Here is a 19,515-nt window from a genome sequence, read left to right as displayed (position 1 = left end):
TCAGACGCCTTTTCGGGAGGGCTGGAGCATCGGTTGCCCGAGCTCTGCCTTCTACTGGGACAACTGCCATTCCCCTTACCCTTGGGTGGGTTTTTCTGTGTTAGTCAGGTGTGCGCTGGGGTCTGCACCTGTAAACGCCCTGCTGGCGCGTAAGCGGGGTCTTTCAGTGCCCGCGCTGCTAGTTTCCAAGGGCTCCTCTGCGGCGCGCGTGTGACTAAGTACGTGCGCGAGTCTGCACGCGTGTGTGCTCGAGTCTGCACGCGTGTGTGCTCGGGCGCGCCTGCCAAGGTGCGTACACTCGGGCTGGCGTGCAAGGACCAGAGAGGGCACACACATGTCTGCGCGAGCGTTGTCATCCGCGTCCCTATTCTGAGTGCGCAGAGGGGTGTGAGCCAGTCGACAGTGCCTTGCGGCGCCTCCGGGCTTCCTTCCCATGGCCTTGCACCCCCAGCAGGCGCTTTGCGGTCCAGCAGGTGGCGCCTGAGGCCACCTTCGCGCCTCCTAGCCAACCGCCGTTCCCAGCCTGGGTAGACCCGCTCCCCCCAGGTCATCCCAGGGGAGAATAGGAGATGGAGAAACTGAGGCCCGAGGTGGTCAGTCTTGTACCTGAGCTTGTGCCAGGCCCCAAAGAGCGGAGTGGAGCAGTCTGAGACCTGGAAGCCCGTCGGCCGCTCCCCCTACGCCCAACTTTGCCTTTGCCCGTGCGGCGGCGGCTACAGACAGATTGGCTTTATTCGTGGACACGCGAAGGGGGAGGCGCCCGGGCCCGCCCACCCAGGACACGCTCACACGGGGGGTGGGGGACTCTCCATGCCACANGTCGGGTGTGTGTGGGGTGCCGTCGCTTTCTGATCTTCGTTTAAAAATACATAGAACATGCTACACCCGCGCAGACGTTGGACGGGATGCGGTGGGGAGGGGGTAACATAGGTGGGGCAACAGCCCCGGCCCTGTCCACGCCCCAGGATTGGATGCGGGCAGGTAGGACAGACAGATGGACAGACACCAACACAGGCTCCGAGGGGGCGCCTCGGAGCAAAGGAAGATCTCGTGTTTGGGGGAAAGGGGTAGAAGGACAGCCCTGGCTCTGGGGGGTGGGGCAGGGGACAAGGAGGAAATTGTGCTGCTGGTGGGGGGCCGTCCTGGGCCCTTACGCCTCTGGCTCATACTCCTGATACTCCTCCTGCAGCAGAGGGATGGGGGTGGAGTGGGGAAGAGCAAAAGAGGAAGGGGTTGGAGACCAAGTGGCCAGGCTCTGGCCCCGAGACTCCTCCCCTTCAAGGAGGAGCAGTGCACGCCCCTCTCCCAGGCAGGAGAGGAACCTGGAAGTTGGGGAAAGCTGGGACTTTCCAGGGCAGGGGTGCCTGGGGCCCAGTGCTAGGCGCCATCTGTCCTCCCTCTCTGCTGCCACCTTCTAGGGCCTGGGTTCTAGAAAAGGGGGGTGTGAAGTTCCCCGGCCCAACCCTAGCCTACCAAGTTCCTCCCACCCCAGCTGGGGATGGTGGCAATCTTCTGGGATGCCCAAAGCCCCCCAACCCCCAGCCCTGCCACCCCTCACCTGAGGTGGTTCCTCATAACTCTCCCCTTCTGGCTCCATCAGGGGCTCGATCAGCGGCTCCTCAGCAGCTTCCTGGGCCACTTCCTCTGGCTGCAGGCAGAGAAGGGACACGGCCGTGAGGGCAGCTAGAGATGCTCCTGAAATCTGTACCCTGGGAAGGTTTTAGCTGACTGGGGGAAGGCTGGGCTCTGTTGGCAGTACAACCTAAAGTTTTCATTCAGTTGTTTATTTGGAGTGCCTCACAAGTGGAATGAAGGTGTGAGGGGCGAAATCGCCCCGGATCACCATGAAGCTGGGAGTGGCGAGGGGAGACAGGCTCTCCATATCCCTCTCCTCCGCGCCAGGTAGCCTCCTGCACTTCCATCATTTGGACTGGACAGGATGGGGAGGTAGCACTCAATCACCCATTTATCCCTACCTGCTCTGTGTCAGCCTCTGCTGGGCATCAGGACCCCAGAGACAACCCTGGAGGCTCCTCTGGGCTGGAGGGAGATGGAAGCTCTGAGACAGGGCTGGGCAGCAGCTCTGAGCCATTCCCCTGCCACCTTCCACCCATCCCTCCCCCAGGGTCCTGTGTGGCCTGGTTTCTTCAGCTGTTGCTATTTTAAGATAAGCTGGAAGCAACAGCTCATGGTGTTGCTTGGATGTGTGAGCTAAGACTCTCCCCTCCCCCCTGCATCTGCTGCCCAGACGGGTACAGACCAGCAGGCACACAAGTAGGGGCTGCCAGACACACGGCCAGCCACCTGCAGGTGAGCACATGTATGTGCACAAACACAAGACTGAGCTAGCTGCACACAGCACACCCAATTACCTGGGGTCCATGCACGGCTGCACGAGGCGACATGCGGGCTGCCACACTCCTGGAGCCTTGGGGGAATCTGTAGGTAGGGCTATCCCACCTCCCCTCCCCATTTTCCACAGAGAACCATTGTCCCTTCCTACTGGGCAGAGATAATAATCTTGGGAGGCTGGGGACTGGCACTGAGACCTGCCTGACCACCTCTGCAGTCTAGTTGCCTTTCCCAATCCAGACAGCTTCAGTTCCTTCACACTACCAGTGTAGGGGGGCCCTGGGGGCACATGAGTTTATAGCTCCTGACCTGGCTCATTTCCCCCAGTGTACAGATGGGTACACCAAGACCTAGGAGGTGGGGAAATATTAGTTTGCTCAGGGTCACCCAGTATTAAAAAATCTCAGCTTATGGGGGCGCCTGGGTGGCTCAGTCGGTTAAGTGTCTGACTCTTGATTTCGACTCAGGTCATGCTCTTGCGGTTCGTGAGTTTTAGCCCCGCGTCGGGCTCCATGCTGACAGTGCGAAGCCCTGCTTGGGATTCTCTCACTCCCCCTCTCTCTCTTTGCCCCTCCCCTACTTTCTCTCTCTCTCTCAAAATAAATAAACTTTAAACCTTTCTTTAAAAAAAAATCGCAGCTTGATCACATCATTTGGAAGCGACCCAGATGTCAACAACAGTAGAATGGAGGTGTGCACCGTGGTTAATCACTGATGGCTGGTGCGGCGCAAGAATGAAGAATGACAATGCATACCATGGATGGTTGAATCTCACACTGCTAGTGAAAGAAGCTACGTACAGAAGAGCATGTACTTGATAACATTTATATGAAGTTGAAAAATACTCAACTCATTTGTGGCGTCAGAAGTCAAGAAGCAATTGCCCTTGGAGGGGGAGGCAGGGCCAGGACAAAGGCGAGTGAATAAGGGTGCAAATGTTAAGAAGGTACTCACTCCCAAGGCCATGCAAATGAGACCCCCTCAAATTTTGTGCCCCAGACGCCTCACTCATCTTACCCTAGTCTAGGCCCGGGGGTGCTTGAGGCTGGAAGGAGGTCTAAGGCAGGCTTCTGAGGGGCTGATGATCTGTGTCTTGATGTGGGTGCTGGTTACATGGGGGGGGGTTCCCTCTGAAAATTTCATGGGGCTGTGTGCTTTCTGCATGTATGTTGTACTTCAGTGAAAAGTTTTCTTAAAAAACATCCCAGCCTGGCCACTCACTAGCTATTTGGCATCAGGTAAGTCACTTCACCTGTGAACTCAGTTGCCTTGGATGGGAAGTGAGACTAGAAATGTGGGGAGGGTTCCATGATAATGTACGTGAGCAGGTTGGCAAGCGGAGGCACTAAGAAATGTGCACCCTGGACTTGCACGGGCTCCCCATGCCTGGCAGCCCCAAAGGGCCACTGTTTAAATAGGAAATCCATGGTCTTGAGCTCCCTTAGAGCAGGTGTCAGGAGTGCTGGTGGGAGGAAGGAGATCTGAGAGAAATGCTTCTGTGCAAAGGCCCCTCACAAATAGTCTCGAGGCTGACAACTCAGACCTGGCTTTCTCTGCACCCCAGCTCCCAGCACAGGGCACCAGCCTTGTGCCGGCACCAAGCAGCTCCGGTGACGCAATCTGAGTTTATCTTCCCAGCCACCCTCTTAGAGAGGCTGGCAGGAACTGGGATCTTGGGCAAGTCACCTCACCTCTCTGGGCTTCTGTTCCTTCATCTATAAAGTGGGCTAGTTGTGGAGTTTCTCTGTGTCTAGAACACTGCCTGCCCATACAGGACGTCAATGAATGGGAGCGATCTCCGGAAATAACGATAATAAATGGGAAGTCACACAGCTGGTGAAATGCATAGGCAGGACTTGAACCAGAACTTCTGAGTCAAGTCCCAGACTTCCAACAGGGCAAAGGACCAATTGTGTCAAACATCTGCAGTGAAGGGTGGTGTGGGGTCTCCTCCCAGAGCCCAGTGGATACACTCATGCAGAATGTACCTAATCTCCCAAACCAAAAGTTGAAGGGGACCCTCATGCCCACAAAGGCAGTTTGCACTTGTATGTGGACAGACACGGAGCACCTCCCAGGAGGAATTTCTGGCAGACACAGAGGCCCATAGAGTGCACTGTCACGGTGGTACACTTCCATGCACACCTGTGGGAATGTGAGCCCCTGGGGGCAGGTATGAATCACTCACATGATCACAGGGCTATCATCTTTCACTAAGCACTCACTGTATGCAAGCCAGGCGCTTTACCTCAGTGGTTCTCAAAGTGTGGTCCTTGAACCCACAGCATCAGCATCCCCTGGGTACCTGTTAGAAACGCAAACTCTCGGGTCCGACCTCAGACCTACAGAATCAGAAATTCTAGGGATGTGGCCACCAGTCTGCATTTTAACCTGACCTCCTGATGATGCTGATGCTCATGTAAGTTTTGAGGACCTCTGATATATATTCTCCCTAATCTATGTTAGAGTCCTATTCCATTCATCTTCTGTCTTAAAGGCAAAGAGTCCAGCTCAGAGATGTGATGGGATCTGCCCACGGTCACACAGTCAGGATGCAGTGGGGTTGGGATTCAAACCCAACTCTGCATTGCTTCAGAACTCAGCTCTTACACTGTAGTGTAGAAGGTATCTGCCTTCATGCACACGTGGGTGGCCACCATCACTACCCCTGGAGGAACATGCCTGCACAAATATGTGATGCACAATTCACCCTTCCACCATGGCCAACACTTGCTCATGCTCGCCTCAGGGCCTTTGCACATGCTGTTCCTACCACCCGAAATACAACTGTCACACAGCTTGCCTCATCCCTTGGGGGTCGGCTCACATGTCGCCTTGTCAGAGAAGCCCTCTCAGCTAAAGTAGACCCCTTATCACTTGATTCTCTATTGCATCACCTTTGTCTTTTCTTCATAACACTTATCCCTTGTCTGAAACCAGCTTGCTTATTGGTTGGCTTTTTACTGTCTACCTTCTCCCACTACGGAGTCAGGTCCATGAACATGGGAACATGTGCACCACAGCAACCTCTAGAATAATTCTTCTCTGGCATGGATACTTGTTGCATGACAAGAAATGAATAAACAATCAGTGAGACGCAGACGTGGCCCTAAGTGATCACACTCACAAGCAGGATACATGTATGCAATCAGATCTGGGTCACTGTCACAGGCAGCACCACATTCATACACAGCTTCATGCGGACTCCTTCTGAGCTGAGTCTAGCAGGGCCCTGCAGAACATGAGACAAGGTGTGCCCCAGGCTAGCTGGAGGAGCCGGCAGCCTGGTGGCACCGGTATAGGTGTGCCCGGCATGTGTGTGCGCGTGTGCGTGTGTGTGCGTGCATGGTGAGAGGATAGCTCACCTTCAGATCAGTGGGGAATTCCTCCTTCTTCACCAGGCCTGTGGCTGCTGCAATGTTCCCAGCCCCAGAGAACACGGCTCCTCCCAGATGTGACGCCTGCTCCTTGGTTTTTTCAGCCACTGGAGCAGGTAGAGGATTTGGGAAGGCGGTTGGGGGCCAAGGTGAAGCACACATAGATGCATCTCTCCCTTGTGGTGTCCCAGGGCTTGCCTCCCTCACAGAGCACACTCTCAGGAATCTTTGGGGGTGCCCTTTTCCACCACCAGCCCCCCACCTCCAGATCCCAGCCAGATCCCAGGCCCGAGGTGTGGGAAGGGGGCTGTGCCAGGGCTGGGCTGGTACCTGAGGCCACTCCTTGTACCACCCCCTCTCGAGTCTTGCTTCCTGCAGGGAAAAAGGAACACACATAAGGACTCTGAGCTGAGAGAAGAGACGCTCTGGCAAGAACCGTGGTTACAGAGTGGGCAGAGGGACCCAGACAACAGTGGGCGTCCTGGCCTCATCACTGCCTCCTTGGGCAGATCCCATAGGCACACCCTTCATCGCTGCACTGAGCCCTCCACACCCACTTCCTGAGGACTGTGAGTCCCCCCCACCCCCCACGGTCTGCCCCTTCTCCGCCTGAACCGATACCTGCACCTCTCTGGGGCATGTCGCCTGAGAGCCAGCACTCTACCTCCTCGTTTCATTTAACTCTTCATCCAGGGTGAGCAGGTGGGAGTGGGGGTGGGGGTGGGGCTGGAGCTGAGGGGTTCATATTTGGAAAGGTCCCTCTGGTGCCCTTGATGCCTGACTGCCCACATCTCACCTATGGACACTCACACCCATCAGCCCCCAACTTCCGCTTTCTGCTAAAGACTCCTCTCCTAACCGGGGTGTGAATTCCTCCTTCCGGGTGACGTGAGGGGTGTCTCAGGTGCATGCTGGGTATGAGAGAGACTGACACCCGTAGCATTGGCTAGGCCTTCTCAGGAGGGTAGCTTCTGGGAAAGGCTAGATGGCCTGATCTGAGGTGGGGGGGCAGAAGCCCTCGGGGAAGTGGGGAGTCTCCGATACTGAGGACTTGGCAACGCAGACAACAGCTGGCAGACCCCAGCATAGGTCAGTGGGTGTCTGGGAGGGCTGAGGCTGGTGGAAGGAAGAGAGGGCAGCATGGGAAGGAAGGGTTCTCCGGGCCAAGGTCAGCCAGACCAAGACAGCAGGGGGCGGGCTCCTTGTACCCAGTCATTCCTCTCACAAACATTTGTCGTCACCTGCTCTGTGTCACACCTTGGGCCAATGGCCCATGTCATATGGGGCTAAGAGAAGGGCAGATTTGGCGTCCTGGAACTCAGGTAGTCGGGAGGGGGCTCCCAGCCTCCAAGGGTATGTGATGGGGAAGAGGCACTGTCTGCGCCTTGACAAATGGGGAGCAGGTGGGTACACAGAAAGGATCCTGGGGAGGATATTCAGGCACCAGAAACCATTCAGACAAGGGACAGTGAGGTATGCTTTCTGGACCTGCACAGAGCACATCAATGCTGTCTGTGTGTCTGCAGAGATGGAAATACAGACTGAGGTGGGACCGTGAACTGTGGCTATAGGAAGCCGAGGTTTTAATGTGTGGGAACTGGTGGCCGTCAGGGCTTCCTGGGCAGCGGGAGGAGTAGGAGGTGCCAAACTAAGGGAAAGGGGGTGCTTTGAGTCTGTTAGCAGGGAGACCGCGTCAGGGAGCCAGGGATCCAAAGGAGTGAAAGGGCTGGGTAGGGGGAGGCAGGAGGGAGGCCAAAGCTGGGGCCTGGCAGGTGTGGGCTCGAGCCCATGCCTCGTCTCCATCACCTGTGCCGTAGCTCCAGCCACCCCTCATCTTCCGGCTGTACTGCCTCCCAGCAGGCCTCCCTGCATCTGGTCTCTCCCCAGAAGCCTGAGGAACCTTGCTGCACTGAAGTCAGATCCTGTCAGCCCCCAGCTTACCATCTCTCATGGCAGTTGTAATAATCCTTTGCCCTGGCCCACAAGGGCCCTCTCATGAATTGGCTCTTGCCCATTTTTCTGATCTCATCCCCTACCCTTGCTTCTTGCCCTCTGCTCTCCAGGCCTGTCTCCTTCAGGCCCTTTCTGCTTCCTCCAACTCCCCTCCTGCGCCCAGCTCCTTATTCTTTGGGGTTCAGCTCAAATGCCACCCTCTTTGATTCCCCTACTGAAGGAGTCCCCATCCCAGCCATCTGACGTCACATTCCACTATGGGAATGATCTGTATCACTGTCGGGAGAGTCAGCAGCTACTAACTAGTACCTAGCAAAAAGTCAACACATATTTTTCACATTACCACCATCCCAAATCTTCCACAAACCTGGGCAAATTAACCAACCCTCTTCAGCGCACATGAAGGGTAATTCTGCCTACTACACACTAGTAAGTCCTGAATCACCGTATAAATTCAGTAATTCTCAGTTTGGGGCCCTGCATCCCCTTATGCAAATGACGCTGCGGGCTCCCTCTCCTCTCACACTTAGGGTGAGAGATTTCAACCACTTGGCCTTTCTCCTGACACTGCTGGAAGCTGCTAGGAGGATGGGCCCAGAGGAGAGAGGGCAATGGTGCAACCACAGGCATCGGGAGGCAGGAAGACCCTCAGAGCAACGCAGAGGTGGAAGTAGCTGGAGAGGAGCGCCCAGTGATACAGGAGGGAGGGCCTACAAGGAGAGGGGCTTTGGAGTCCGTAAAGCTTGGCTCAAACTCCAGCTTCGGGTTTCAGCAGCTGTGACCTTGAGCACGATAGTTAAACCTCTGTGGAATGGGCCAGGAGCAAAAGTGAGGTAACGGGCATATGGCATTTGACAGTTCTCCGCAAACAGTAAGAGCTCAACACCACCAGGTAACTATTCATCATGTGAGGAATAAGAAAAAAAAACAACAAAAACGCTACCGCTTTGACCAATGCATTGGCCCCTGGCCCTGAACCCCACCTTCACCAACTCTTCCCACCATTCCCCTCTTCCCATAGGTATCATCACCTGCCCAGGCTTCCTTCAGCTGGGGGTGTCCCCGGTGACCCCTGCTGACCCCGCCCCATCTGCTGACTCATATTCTCCTGCCCAGACCCCTCCCCCCAACTCCCTCCCTCTAAGGACCCCGGCCACTCTCCCTCCAAGGACACGGGAACCCGGTAGCCCCAAAGCCCTGCCCCTTGCCCACCGACATAGAGGACGCCCTCCTTAGTCTTCTCGGCGGCCTCGGTGACCCCCTGCTTGGTTTTCTCGGCGGCGGCTACGACGCCCTCCTTGGCCATGGACAGGCCCTTCATGAACACGTCCATCCTGGCGGCCTGGGGAGGGCGAACACACGGGCAGGGATGCGCTGGCCGCACACCCTCACCCCAGCCCTTCCCCCTGGGACGCCGGGGCCCTCTCCCCTCCCTCCTGAGACCCCGGCGCCCTTCTGGGCCGGGAGCCCCCTCCCATCTTACCCCCTGCCCAGCGTGAGGCCACAGGGCCGCGACGAGTCCTAGCGTCCTTGAAACCCAGGGACGCGGGAGGAGACACTGCCTCGGTTATCCGGGGCCCCGCAACCTGCAGCCCCGCGGAACCGGGGTGTTGGGCTCGGCGCGAAGCCCCGGCGCCTGCCTGTACACACACGACAGAGTCACACGACCATACACACAAACATGCTCCACCGACACGCTCACGTGCACATACAGGACACGCAGACGTTCAGACGCGCACGGACACCCTGACACACACGAACACGGGCGCGGGCGCACGTCCACACGGCCACCCAGGCAGTGGCAGACACAGAGCAGCAGTCACACATACCCCGGCGCGCACCCTGACACGCACCTACCGGAGCGGTCTCTCGGTTCTGCAGCGGGGTCCCCAGCTCCGCTCCCCGCCCCTTCCCCATCCCGCCCAGGCCCCTCTCCATCCCCAGCCCTTCCCCAGCCCGGGCGTCCGGAGCGCGGCCGCCTCACCTGGAACCTGAGCCCGGGCTCGGGATGGAGCAGCGGCTGCGGCTGCGGCTGCGGCGGGCGGACGCCGGGGCTCGGCTAGGCCGGGCTGGGGTGGGCTCGGGGCGGATGGGGAATCGGGGCCTCGCTAGGCGCCCAGGTCGGTCGGCAGCAGGCGGGGCGCGGGCCCTGAGCCGGGGCGCAGCAGTGCCCTGGCGTTGGGTGCGTCGCCAGCCACGGATCGCGCCTGGCGCCCTGCTAGCTCGCACGCTCCGACTCCGGCTCCCGCTCGGGCGCTGCGGCAGCTCTGAGCTCAGCGCCCCCTCTGGCGGCCGCGCCGCCCCCTCAGCCTGACTGACAGGGGGCGGGGAGGGTGACATCTCGGCGGAGCCCGCTGGCCTCCCGGGGCCGGTCCCCGACGCGCCTCTGGGGACCCTTGGGCGTCAGACTCGCGTCCTGACCCCAAAAGCCGAGTCTGGCGGGGGAGACAATGCAGAGTGCCAAGAGTAGGGAAGACATACTGCGTGCAGTTGCCTTTGGGGTTCAAAGGGGTTCGAATCTCAGCTGTACTTTTATTAACTGTGGGACCTTGGGCTACTCTGCTCTCCTTTCTGAATGCCAGTTTCTTTTTCTGTAAAATAATGGATGATGGATGATTCGCTCAACAAAGGTTGATTCAGCATTTAGACAGGTGCCAGGTAAGTTTGAAGCAATGGAGACGTGGAAAAGGAAAACAAGGTCCCTGGTCTTGGGGAGTTTACAATGATGTGTTTGTGTGCGTGCAGAAGTGGGACACAGGACAGAAAACAAACGTGTCGACACTTAAACCTAAGTAAATTGTTTCAGCTTGTGAGGAGTGTTAAGAAGATAATGAATGGTGGCTGATGTAACAGAATGACTAGAGGAGGTGCTTGGGACAGAATGTCCAGGGAAGGCCTCTGTGAGGCCAATGGGAGCAGAGACCCCAAAGAGGGACCAAGGCCAACATGGACAAGATCCAGAGAGGGAACTGTAAGTGCAAAGGCACTGAGGCAGGATGGCGCTTAGGAAAAGATAAAAGGAAGTAGAGCTGGAGAGCCAGGAAGGAATGAGGAGGTGGACAAGACCACTTTTTTGGTGTGTGTTATGGTGGGGATTGTCAAATGGCCATAGAATGCCAGGCACACATAGGCCCTCAGTTGGAGCTGTGATAGAATTATGCCCAAAAACCTATGGGATCCTGGAAGGGGACTCTGACAGCTTAAGGGAGTCAGGAAAGTCTATACAGAGGAGGTGACATCTGTGATGGGTCTCATGGGAGAGGTAAGATTTTTACCTGGCAGACAGGCAGGAAGGGTATTTTAGGCTGCGGGCATAGCATGGGCAAAGGCACTGTGGCTGGAAATGCAGGGTGTGTAAGTAACAGGCAAGGAGGCGAGGAGGCAGCCAGACTGTGCAGGGCCTGGAATAAAGTGTTCATAGGCCACTGCTAGAGCTGCAAATTGGTGCATGCTTTTTGGAAGGCAGTTTGGCAACATTTACCAGAAACATAAATGCATGCTCCTTTTGAGCCAACAGTTCCCCTTCCAGGAATTTATTCCTCGGATTTACTCACAAGACATTTATGCAAGGATGTGCGCTGCAGCACGGGAAATAATCTCAATGTCCATCCGTAGAGGACTGGCTAGTTAATTGTGTTACATCCGTCCAGTGAAATGCTATGTTGCTGTTAGAAAGGATGAGCAGGACCCACGTGTACTGACATGGGAGGGTAGCAAGAAATGGTGTAAAGGGACAGAGCCAAACTGTAATGTACGGAATAGTCAATTTCAATACATAGACACACATAGTTATATACAGACCCCTTGTATACAAATGTATACATACTTACGTATATCTAGATATACAAGGGCCATACCAGCAAGGACTTGCAAAACCCTGTTCACAGTAGTTGCCCCTGGCAAGTGGGGCTGAGAGCACCCAGGGAGAGAAGCTTTTACATTTTCTCACCTTCCTTCTTATGCTCTTTGGCTATTTTACTTTGAATAGTATTTTACTTGTATAATATAAAAAGCTAGCATAATGAGGGACATTTGTCATTATTTTTGACCTCTCAGCATTGGTACTCTCGCCTTCCTATGTTTGGGGGAGTCTCCCACCTTATGAGCCAGGGTCCAACTCCCCCTCTAGGGGTGACAGTTTTTTCTTAGTCTTTCTTGCTGTCAAGACCTGTGACCTCAGCCCCAGACAGCCCAGCCCCAGACTCAGAACCTGAAGAAGCAGGGAAGGAGGGCAGTCTTCTCTGGTGAGGGCAGGTGGTGGTGGTGGTGGCAGCCCTCCAGGGGTGACACTGCTCCTGGGAGTGTCCGGCACCAACAGGACAAGCTGCCTTGTCCGTGCCCAGCTGTAGCAGCAGGGGGTCTGCTGGGCAGTGTGATCCGGGGCCTTATTCCAGGCAGTGTTACTTTTTTTTTTTTTAATTTTTAAATGTTTTACTTATTTCTGAGAGAGAGAGACAGAGCGTGAGCAGGGGAGGGTCAGAGAGAGAGGGAGACACAAATCCGAAACAGGCTCCAGGCTCTGAGCTAGCTGTCAGCACAGAGCCTGATGCAGGGCTTGAACCCACAAACCATAACCATGAGATCATGACCTGAGCTGAAGCCAGACGCTTAACCGACTGAGCCACCCAGGCTCCCTCAGGCTGTATTGTCTTGAAGGGGGACACTCTGGCCTTCCCGGAGAGTATCTGAGCAGTTCAGTGTTGGATAATAAAATCCTTGTCTGCTTAAATTAGCCAGAAGCAATTTTTGTGACTCTCGACTAAGAGCCCCTGAATGTCAGAATCGGTGATGAAGAAGGACCAAGCAGGAGGGAGAGGAGGGAGAGAGAAAGACCATACGAAGGGTATCTGTACTTCTTCCTGTAGGAACTGGGAAGTCACTGAAGGATCTTAAGCACGAGAGAGACCTCAATGCGATTTGCGTTTTGTGGACCAGGTACAGGTGGGTTGGAGGTAGGACACAGCAAGATCACGAGAGAGAAGGATGAGTTGGGGAAGGTTCCCAGGCTTCTGGCTTGGACAGCAGGTGAGAGATGCTGTTGCAAAATGAGACAGGCATTGAGGAGATGGGGCAGCCTTGGGGGTGGGGGGTGACGTGGAGTTGGTTTGGGGCAGGATTGGGGCTGGTGGTGTGGTTCTTGACAGATGAACTGGAGGATGTATCTGGCTGGCAGAGAGTAGGATGTCTCAGCCTGGAGCTCAGGAAGTCACCCAAGACTGGCTCCACATATAGATTTGGGCCATGGTATACTAGGAAATCTTTAACATATGGCTATCTAAGCAGAGCAATACTTTGGTTTGTAGAGGTTGCCCACATCCATGGCATAAATTCTCCACCCCCCACACCCCCATGGTTGATTTCACTGTCCATGTGATGTCACGGAGCAGAGAATTGGGAAGAGATGGGCCATAGTATGGCCTTTTACAGTATTTTCACTATATAGGTAAAAACAATCCTAAGAGTATGGATAATAGTAAAATAATTAGACAGCTCTGTCTTGAGTGTTTATTATGTTTTAAGCATAATTTCTATAACCACAAGTTTATATAATTTAACTTTTAAATAATGACTTTAACACCTGGCTTAGAAATTCCTGAAGCTTTAATAACTGTTCTCATAAGCTGGTCTAAGCCCGCCTAGCACACCGCTGGATTTGAGGTCATTAGCACAGAGGTGGTGGCTGGAGCCATGCGGAGGGTGCAGTTGCCCAGGAGAACATGGAGAGTGAAAAGGAGAGGGTCCAGAACAGAATGCTGAGGCACTGTAACCTTGCTGTGCGGCCAGGGGCAGAGCACCTGGCTAACAGACTGAGACGGAGCAGCACAAGGAAGAAGAGAAGCTGAGGGAATGGTAGCAGGGAAACCAAGAGGATTAGAGGAGAGCTGGTTAAATGGAACCGAGGGCCCAGAGTCATAAGTAGCAAGGAGTTCTCCGATTCACAGCAAATGGGCTGTCATGGACTTTAACAGCAGCACAGGGACTATGTAGGGAGCCCAGGAGGGAAGGGGGGACCTACAGAAAGCCTCCAGGAGGAAGTGATATTCTGGCTGGGTTTTGAAAGATGAGAAGGACCTTACAAGCAAATGATGGTGAGCATTCTCAGCAGAGGATCCAGCAGGTGGAAAAGTCCAGAGTGCAGAGGGAGCAGAAAACAGGTTAAGTTCGGCACCAGGCAGGCAGTTCATCTGGCTGCTAATACAGAAGCTTAGGCAAAGCAGGTTTTTATTCTTTCATTTACAGAAGTCCAGAGGTGGGCAAGCCACAGTTGTTCTGATGACTTCACCTCCATCAGGAACCTAGACTCCTATCTTCCTGCTCCCCCATTCTTAGTACTTGGATTCTACCTTCAAGGTCATCTCGTGGTCCAAGATAGCTGCTGCAGCTCCAGCCATCATATCTATGCAGAAAGCAGAAGGAGGGGAAGGAGGGTTAAAGAGCACCAGCCAGGTGTCTCTCTCACAAGGAATTTTTGGAAGCTAACAACTTCTGAAGGTCTTTGGTTATGCCTAGCTGTAGGGAGGCTGGAAAAGAGTGGTCATCTAGCCAGGCATATGACTTCCCTGAATCAAAGTATGAGAAGGGGAGAATGGTTACTGAGTGGGCCACTCGCATCTTTGTCACTATTTCTTTTTGCCCCCAACATTTTTTACTTTGAAAAACTTCCAACCTAGAGAAAAGTCGCAAGCATAGTACAGTGAATAAAATCTTCAGAAGAGTTGCAATATTAATAAAATGAACACCCAAATATTCTTCATCTAGATCAACCAGGTGTTAACATCTGCTACATATTTTTGTCTCTATATGTACTGTCTCCAGAAGAAGGCAGCATGCTTACTGGGCCGCCACTTTCTAGCACAATGGATTCTTCACCTTGGGTCACGTGGCTGCCTGCAACCTCCCCCTTCCCCCTTTACAGCAAGCCCCTGGGCCTCTTTCTGGCCAGGTCCTAAACACATGAGTTCTCAGGGCCCCCTCCTTGTTCCCATTCTCTCTCCCCCAGGGAAATGGGCCTCTCCATTCCTCTCTTCAGTCTCCTCTTCCTGAGGATGTACTAAGGAGAACGGTTAGTGAAGCCTGGGGGAGGGAAGGGTTGGGAGAAAATCCTCGCTGGAGCAGCTGGAGCAGCTGGAGTGAAAGCATCCTCTTAAGAGGATCACGAGGATCCTGGTGATCCCAGCCCTGGCTGGGTTTTGCGAGTATCCAGATGGGCTGTTATAACTCTGTGTGTGGTGTCTGACAGAGCGATTAAACATTTATCAACATTCCTGCTGTCCGGAGGCCTCGGGGTGTGTGTGTGTGTGTGTGTGTGTGTGTGTGTGTGTGTGTGTGTGTGTGTGTGTTGTGGGGGGAGACAGGCAGGCCGGTGGGGGCTGAAAACAGAGAGATGAATGGGGGACATTTACCACGTCCCAGGCACGACAGCCATTATATCATCAATTCCTGAAATCAGTCCTTTAGAACCGGCATTTTTAATCCCATTTTCCGAATGATGGAGCCAACACCCAAAGAGGGGAAGTCATATAGCTGGCCACTGGCATCTATTCTTTTCAATCAGCTTTTCCTGTGCCCACCATGTGCCAGGTACCGTTCTGGGTACCAGAGAGTCAGCAGAAAACAAGACCAATGAAGTCCCCACTCTTCTAAAACTTAACATTCTGGAAGGAAGCGACAGACACCAAAAGAACTAGTGACCAAATAAGATGTTTTCGTTTGTGTTGCTCTTGGCCAAATCAGGGATGTCCACCTGGCTCATCTAATGGTCAACTCTGCCTCCTCTCTCTGGCCTCCGAGTACTTGCTTAGAGCCAGGCCCTGCTTTAGGTACTAGAGAACACAGCTGTGAAGGAAAGAGGCCTGGGTTCTTATGTTCTAGTAGAAAGAGGCAGATAAGGAAAATAAGTAACTATTTATAGTTCACCATAAGTGAACTATATGGTGTGTCAGGACAGGAAGCGAAGAAGAGTAAGGAAGGGCATGGAAAGTGCTGGCATGGAGCGGAGGGCTTGGACAGTTACATACAGGGGGCAGGGAAGGCCTTACTTGAGTTAGGAATTGAGGGCAGAACCAGTGTAAGGTCCTGAGGCAGGAGTGTGCCGCGCACGTTTGAAGACCTTTCAGGAGGTGGCATGACTGGAGCAGAGTGAGTAGGAGAGGAGGCTGAGCGATTCTGGGGCCGTGCAAACCCTCGTACTGTGAGCAGAGGAACCCTGTGATCTTTTTCCCTTTTTTTTTTTTAATTTGAGAGAGAGAGCGAGAGAATTATAAGCAGACTCTGCAAGACTCAGTGCAAGCCTGAGACGGAACTCGATCCCACAACCCTGGGATCATGACCTGCACCAAAATTAAGAGTCAGATGCTTAACCGATGAGCCATGAGCCACTTAGGTGCCCCTCTCACTTTTAATGGTCACTGTGTAGGGACAGATTGTTCCTAGGCAAAGGTGGGAGCTGGGGACCAGTTCGGATGTCATCATCATAATACAGGGAAGACGACAGCCACTTGGGCTGGGGCGATGGGAGGTGGATGGAAGTGGCTGGATCCTGGATACGTTTTAAAGTACAGCTGGGGTGCCGGGGTGGCTCAGTCAGTTGAATGACTGACTTCTGCTCAGGTCATGATCTCCCGGTTCATGAGGGTTCGTGAATTTGAGCCCCGCATCAGGCTTGCTGCTGTCGCGTGAAGCCCACTTTGGATCTTCTGTCTCCCTCTCTCTCTGTCCTTCCTCTGCTCATTCTCTCTCTCTCAAAAATAAAAAAACATTAAAAAAGTAGAGCTGAGATAATAATGTGCTGATGGGTTAGAAAGAGAGGGGTCCAGGATCATTCCAGAATTTTTGGCTGAGCTATTGGGAGGATGGAGAAGATGGTGGGAGGAGCAGGTCTGGGGACAGGGGACGGTCAGGAATTGGGCTCTGGGTGCAATAAGCCGGAGACAGATGCAAATTAGATACTTGGGTGGAGCTGGGAACAGGCTGTTGGATGTGCTCTTCGGGATTTCACGTGGGGCCAGAGGTATACTGGATAGGTGATGTTTGATGCCCATGACTGGAGGAGATCCTAAAATGGCAAGTGCTGACAGAGCAGAGATGAGGTCCAAGGGCTTAGTCCCGGGGCCTTGTGAAGCAAGAGGAACCATCCATTTTATTCACATCTGTGTTCCCCAGTGCCTGAAACAGTGCCTGACACAAAGTAACTGCTGGGTCAGTATTTGTTGAATAGATAGCTGACTGAATGAATGAGTGATGCTAAGGGCTAAGAAGGAAATAAAACAGAGTGAGGAGTTAAAGAGTGCATGGGGGAGAGTGAGTGATCTACCTTATTTTTCACTGAAGTATAGTTGTCACAAAATGTTCATTAGTTTCAGGTTTACAACATAGTGATCCAACAACTCAGTAAGTTATGGCATGGAGAGTGGTCTACTTCAGGTGAGGTGGTCAGGGAGGACCTCCTTAAGAAGGTGACATTTGAGGGGACCCTAGGTGGCTCAGTCAGTTAAGCACCCGACTCTTGATTTGGGCTTAGGTCATGATCTCATGGTTTGTGAGTTCGAACCCCACGTTGGGCTCTGTGCTGACAGGGCATGGAGCCTGCTTGGTATTCTGTCTCCCTCCCTCTCTCCCCTCCCCTCCTTGATCTCTGTATTTCTCTCAAAAGAAATAAAAATAAGCTTTTAAAAAAGATGACATTTGAGCCAAGCCTTAAGGACAAAGAGAAGTCAGGCACACAAACAGTTGGAAGAGACATGGCAAGTGCAAAGGCCCTGAGGCCGGAGCAAATCTGGCCTGTTGGAGGATCAGTGTGCTTGAGGTACTGTGAGGCTGGATCATGCAGAAACTAGGAGGCCCAGAACCTGGGCTTTGGATCACATCCTGGGTGTCCTTCAGAGTTTTAAACAGATGAGTTAAGCGATCAGATTAATATTTTAAATGAGCCCTCTGAGGCAAGTGGAGAATGTTCTATAGGGAGGTAGAAGTAGAAGCAAGGAGAATGTTAGGAGAGACTTGGGCAGTGGCCCAGGCCAGAGATGGCAAGGCTTGCCTGGAGTTGTGGCAGTGGGAGTAAGAGAAATGGGCAGATTCAAGACATTTTAGGAACAGCATGGTAGGATTGGGGTTCAAGAGCCCCAGCTTGTTCAACCGATAGGACCCTATAGGGCCGGGGGGTTTGCTCCTGGGACTTTCCTTAGTCACTCCTTAGTCACCTAACTCCAGACTCCATGGGCTGCCCTGTGCTGGAAGATGTGGAAGGTGTGGGAAGGGGTGCTGTGGCTGCCAGGATCGTTCCATGCCAGGCTCTGGGCCAGTGCTCTATGGCACCAAGACCATGTCTGGCACTTGGAGAGGGTCCTTCTCCCTTTTTCTCCATCAAATCTAGATTCATGATCTTTCCCCAAGCCTGGCCCTCCTCTGGTGCATTCTCTGTCCAAAATTCTTTGATACTCTTCCAACTGGGAGGTGGGATTGTGTCCCTGTGTTTGAATGTGCGCCCTGGGACACTACTAGAATACGGCGGACATGATGTTGTGCCAGGTTTGGGGCTCAGGCCTTAAGAAACTGGCTGCCTCTGCTTCCCATCTCTCGGGATGCCGCTTCTGGGAACCTAGCCACCATGCTGTGAGGAAGCCAAGTGGCCACATGGAGAGGCACATAGGGCTGTCCCAGCCAACGCTCCCAGCTGAGGTCTCAGCTGACAGCCAGCACCAACTGCCCCGCTGAGGGAACGGATGACTCCAGCCCCAGCCTGTAAGCCACTCCAACTGATAGCATTTTGAGCAGAGGTGAGCTGTCCCTATTGAGCATGACCTGAATTGTAGATCTGTGAGCAAAATGACAATTATTGCTGTTTCAAGCTATTACTTTGGGGTGGTTTGTTAGGTAGCAGCAGGGAGTTGGGACATTGTGCCTCACCTCTCCAAAGCCTATCCATTGCCAAACAGCACGGAATCTTCCTTCAAAACACCTCTGAAATCCATCATGTTCTCTCCATCTTCCCTGTCACCAGCCTTGTCACCTGGATAATTACATTAGCAACTTAATAGATCTCCTCCCACTCACTCTTGCTACCACAGGGTCTGTTTCCTACACAGCAGCCCATAGAACTTGCTGGAAAGCCCATCTATATCCACTTGAAGCACTCAGTGGCTCTTCACTTTCCTAAGATCAAGACTTACTCTCTGTTTCTCCTTTAGGCATCAACCACACTGGTCTTTCTTTTTTCCCTCTAGTGCCTCATGTTCCCTTTCCCCAGGGCCTTTGCACATGCTGTTCCCAGTCCCTGCGATGCCCTTCTCCACCCCCCTAGTTAATTCTTGCTCATGCTTTAGGTATCAGCTCAAACATCACCTCATCCATGAACTGCCTCTAAGCTAGTGATTCTCAAAATGAGGTTCCTGACCAGCATCCTCAGGGAACTTCTTAGAAATGCCAATTCTCAGGGGCTCCTGGGTGGCTCAGTCGCTTAAGTGTCTGACTTTGGCTCAGGTCATGATCTCATGGTTCATCAGTTTGAGCCCCGCATTGGGCTCTGTGCTGACAGCTCAGAGCCTGGAGCCTGCTTCAGGTTCCGTGTCTTCCTCTCTCTGCCCCTCCCCTGCTTGCATGGGGTCTCTCTCTCAAAAATAAACGTTAAAAAAAACAGAGAGAAAAATGCCAATTCTCAGGTTCAAGCCTGGCTTAAAGAACCAAATTCTGGGGGAAAGGCCCAGAAGCTTGTTTAACAAGCCCTGCAGGTGATTCTGATCTGTGCACTTGAGAACTGCCTCTGCCTCTTTTCACCCCCCACTTCTTTTGAGAGCTGCCACTCTAAATCCCCCAGGTCAGGTTGTGGACTTTATCT

At 53.5% G+C, this 19,515-nt stretch overlaps 1 protein-coding gene across 2 annotated transcripts; it reads right to left on the bottom strand.

The window, feature by feature from the left end:
• Positions 1-825: 825 nt before the first annotated feature.
• SNCB (synuclein beta) lies at positions 826-9,939 on the bottom strand. 2 transcript variants are annotated; one of them, XM_077757124.1, is made up of 6 exons: positions 9,667-9,939; positions 8,895-9,024; positions 6,060-6,101; positions 5,718-5,836; positions 1,559-1,648; positions 826-1,183 (listed from the first exon to the last, which is right to left on the bottom strand). In XM_077757124.1, exons 2-6 carry the CDS (start codon positions 9,013-9,015, stop codon positions 1,151-1,153), a joined length of 405 nt encoding a protein of 134 aa, XP_077613250.1. In that variant the 5' UTR covers positions 9,016-9,024; positions 9,667-9,939; the 3' UTR covers positions 826-1,150. The 2 variants fall into 2 exon arrangements, with proteins under 2 accessions (XP_077613250.1, XP_077613251.1); XM_077757125.1 differs by lacking the exon at positions 9,667-9,939 and adding an exon at positions 9,166-9,339.
• Between the last annotated feature and the right edge of the window lie 9,576 nt (positions 9,940-19,515).

The sequence above is a fragment of the Crocuta crocuta genome, unplaced genomic scaffold (genome assembly GCF_008692635.1).
Source record: "Crocuta crocuta isolate KB4526 unplaced genomic scaffold, BGI_CrCroc_1.0 scaffold131, whole genome shotgun sequence".
Taxonomy (NCBI): Eukaryota; Metazoa; Chordata; class Mammalia; order Carnivora; family Hyaenidae; genus Crocuta; species Crocuta crocuta.
This window is presented reverse-complemented; position numbering and strand designations above follow the sequence as displayed.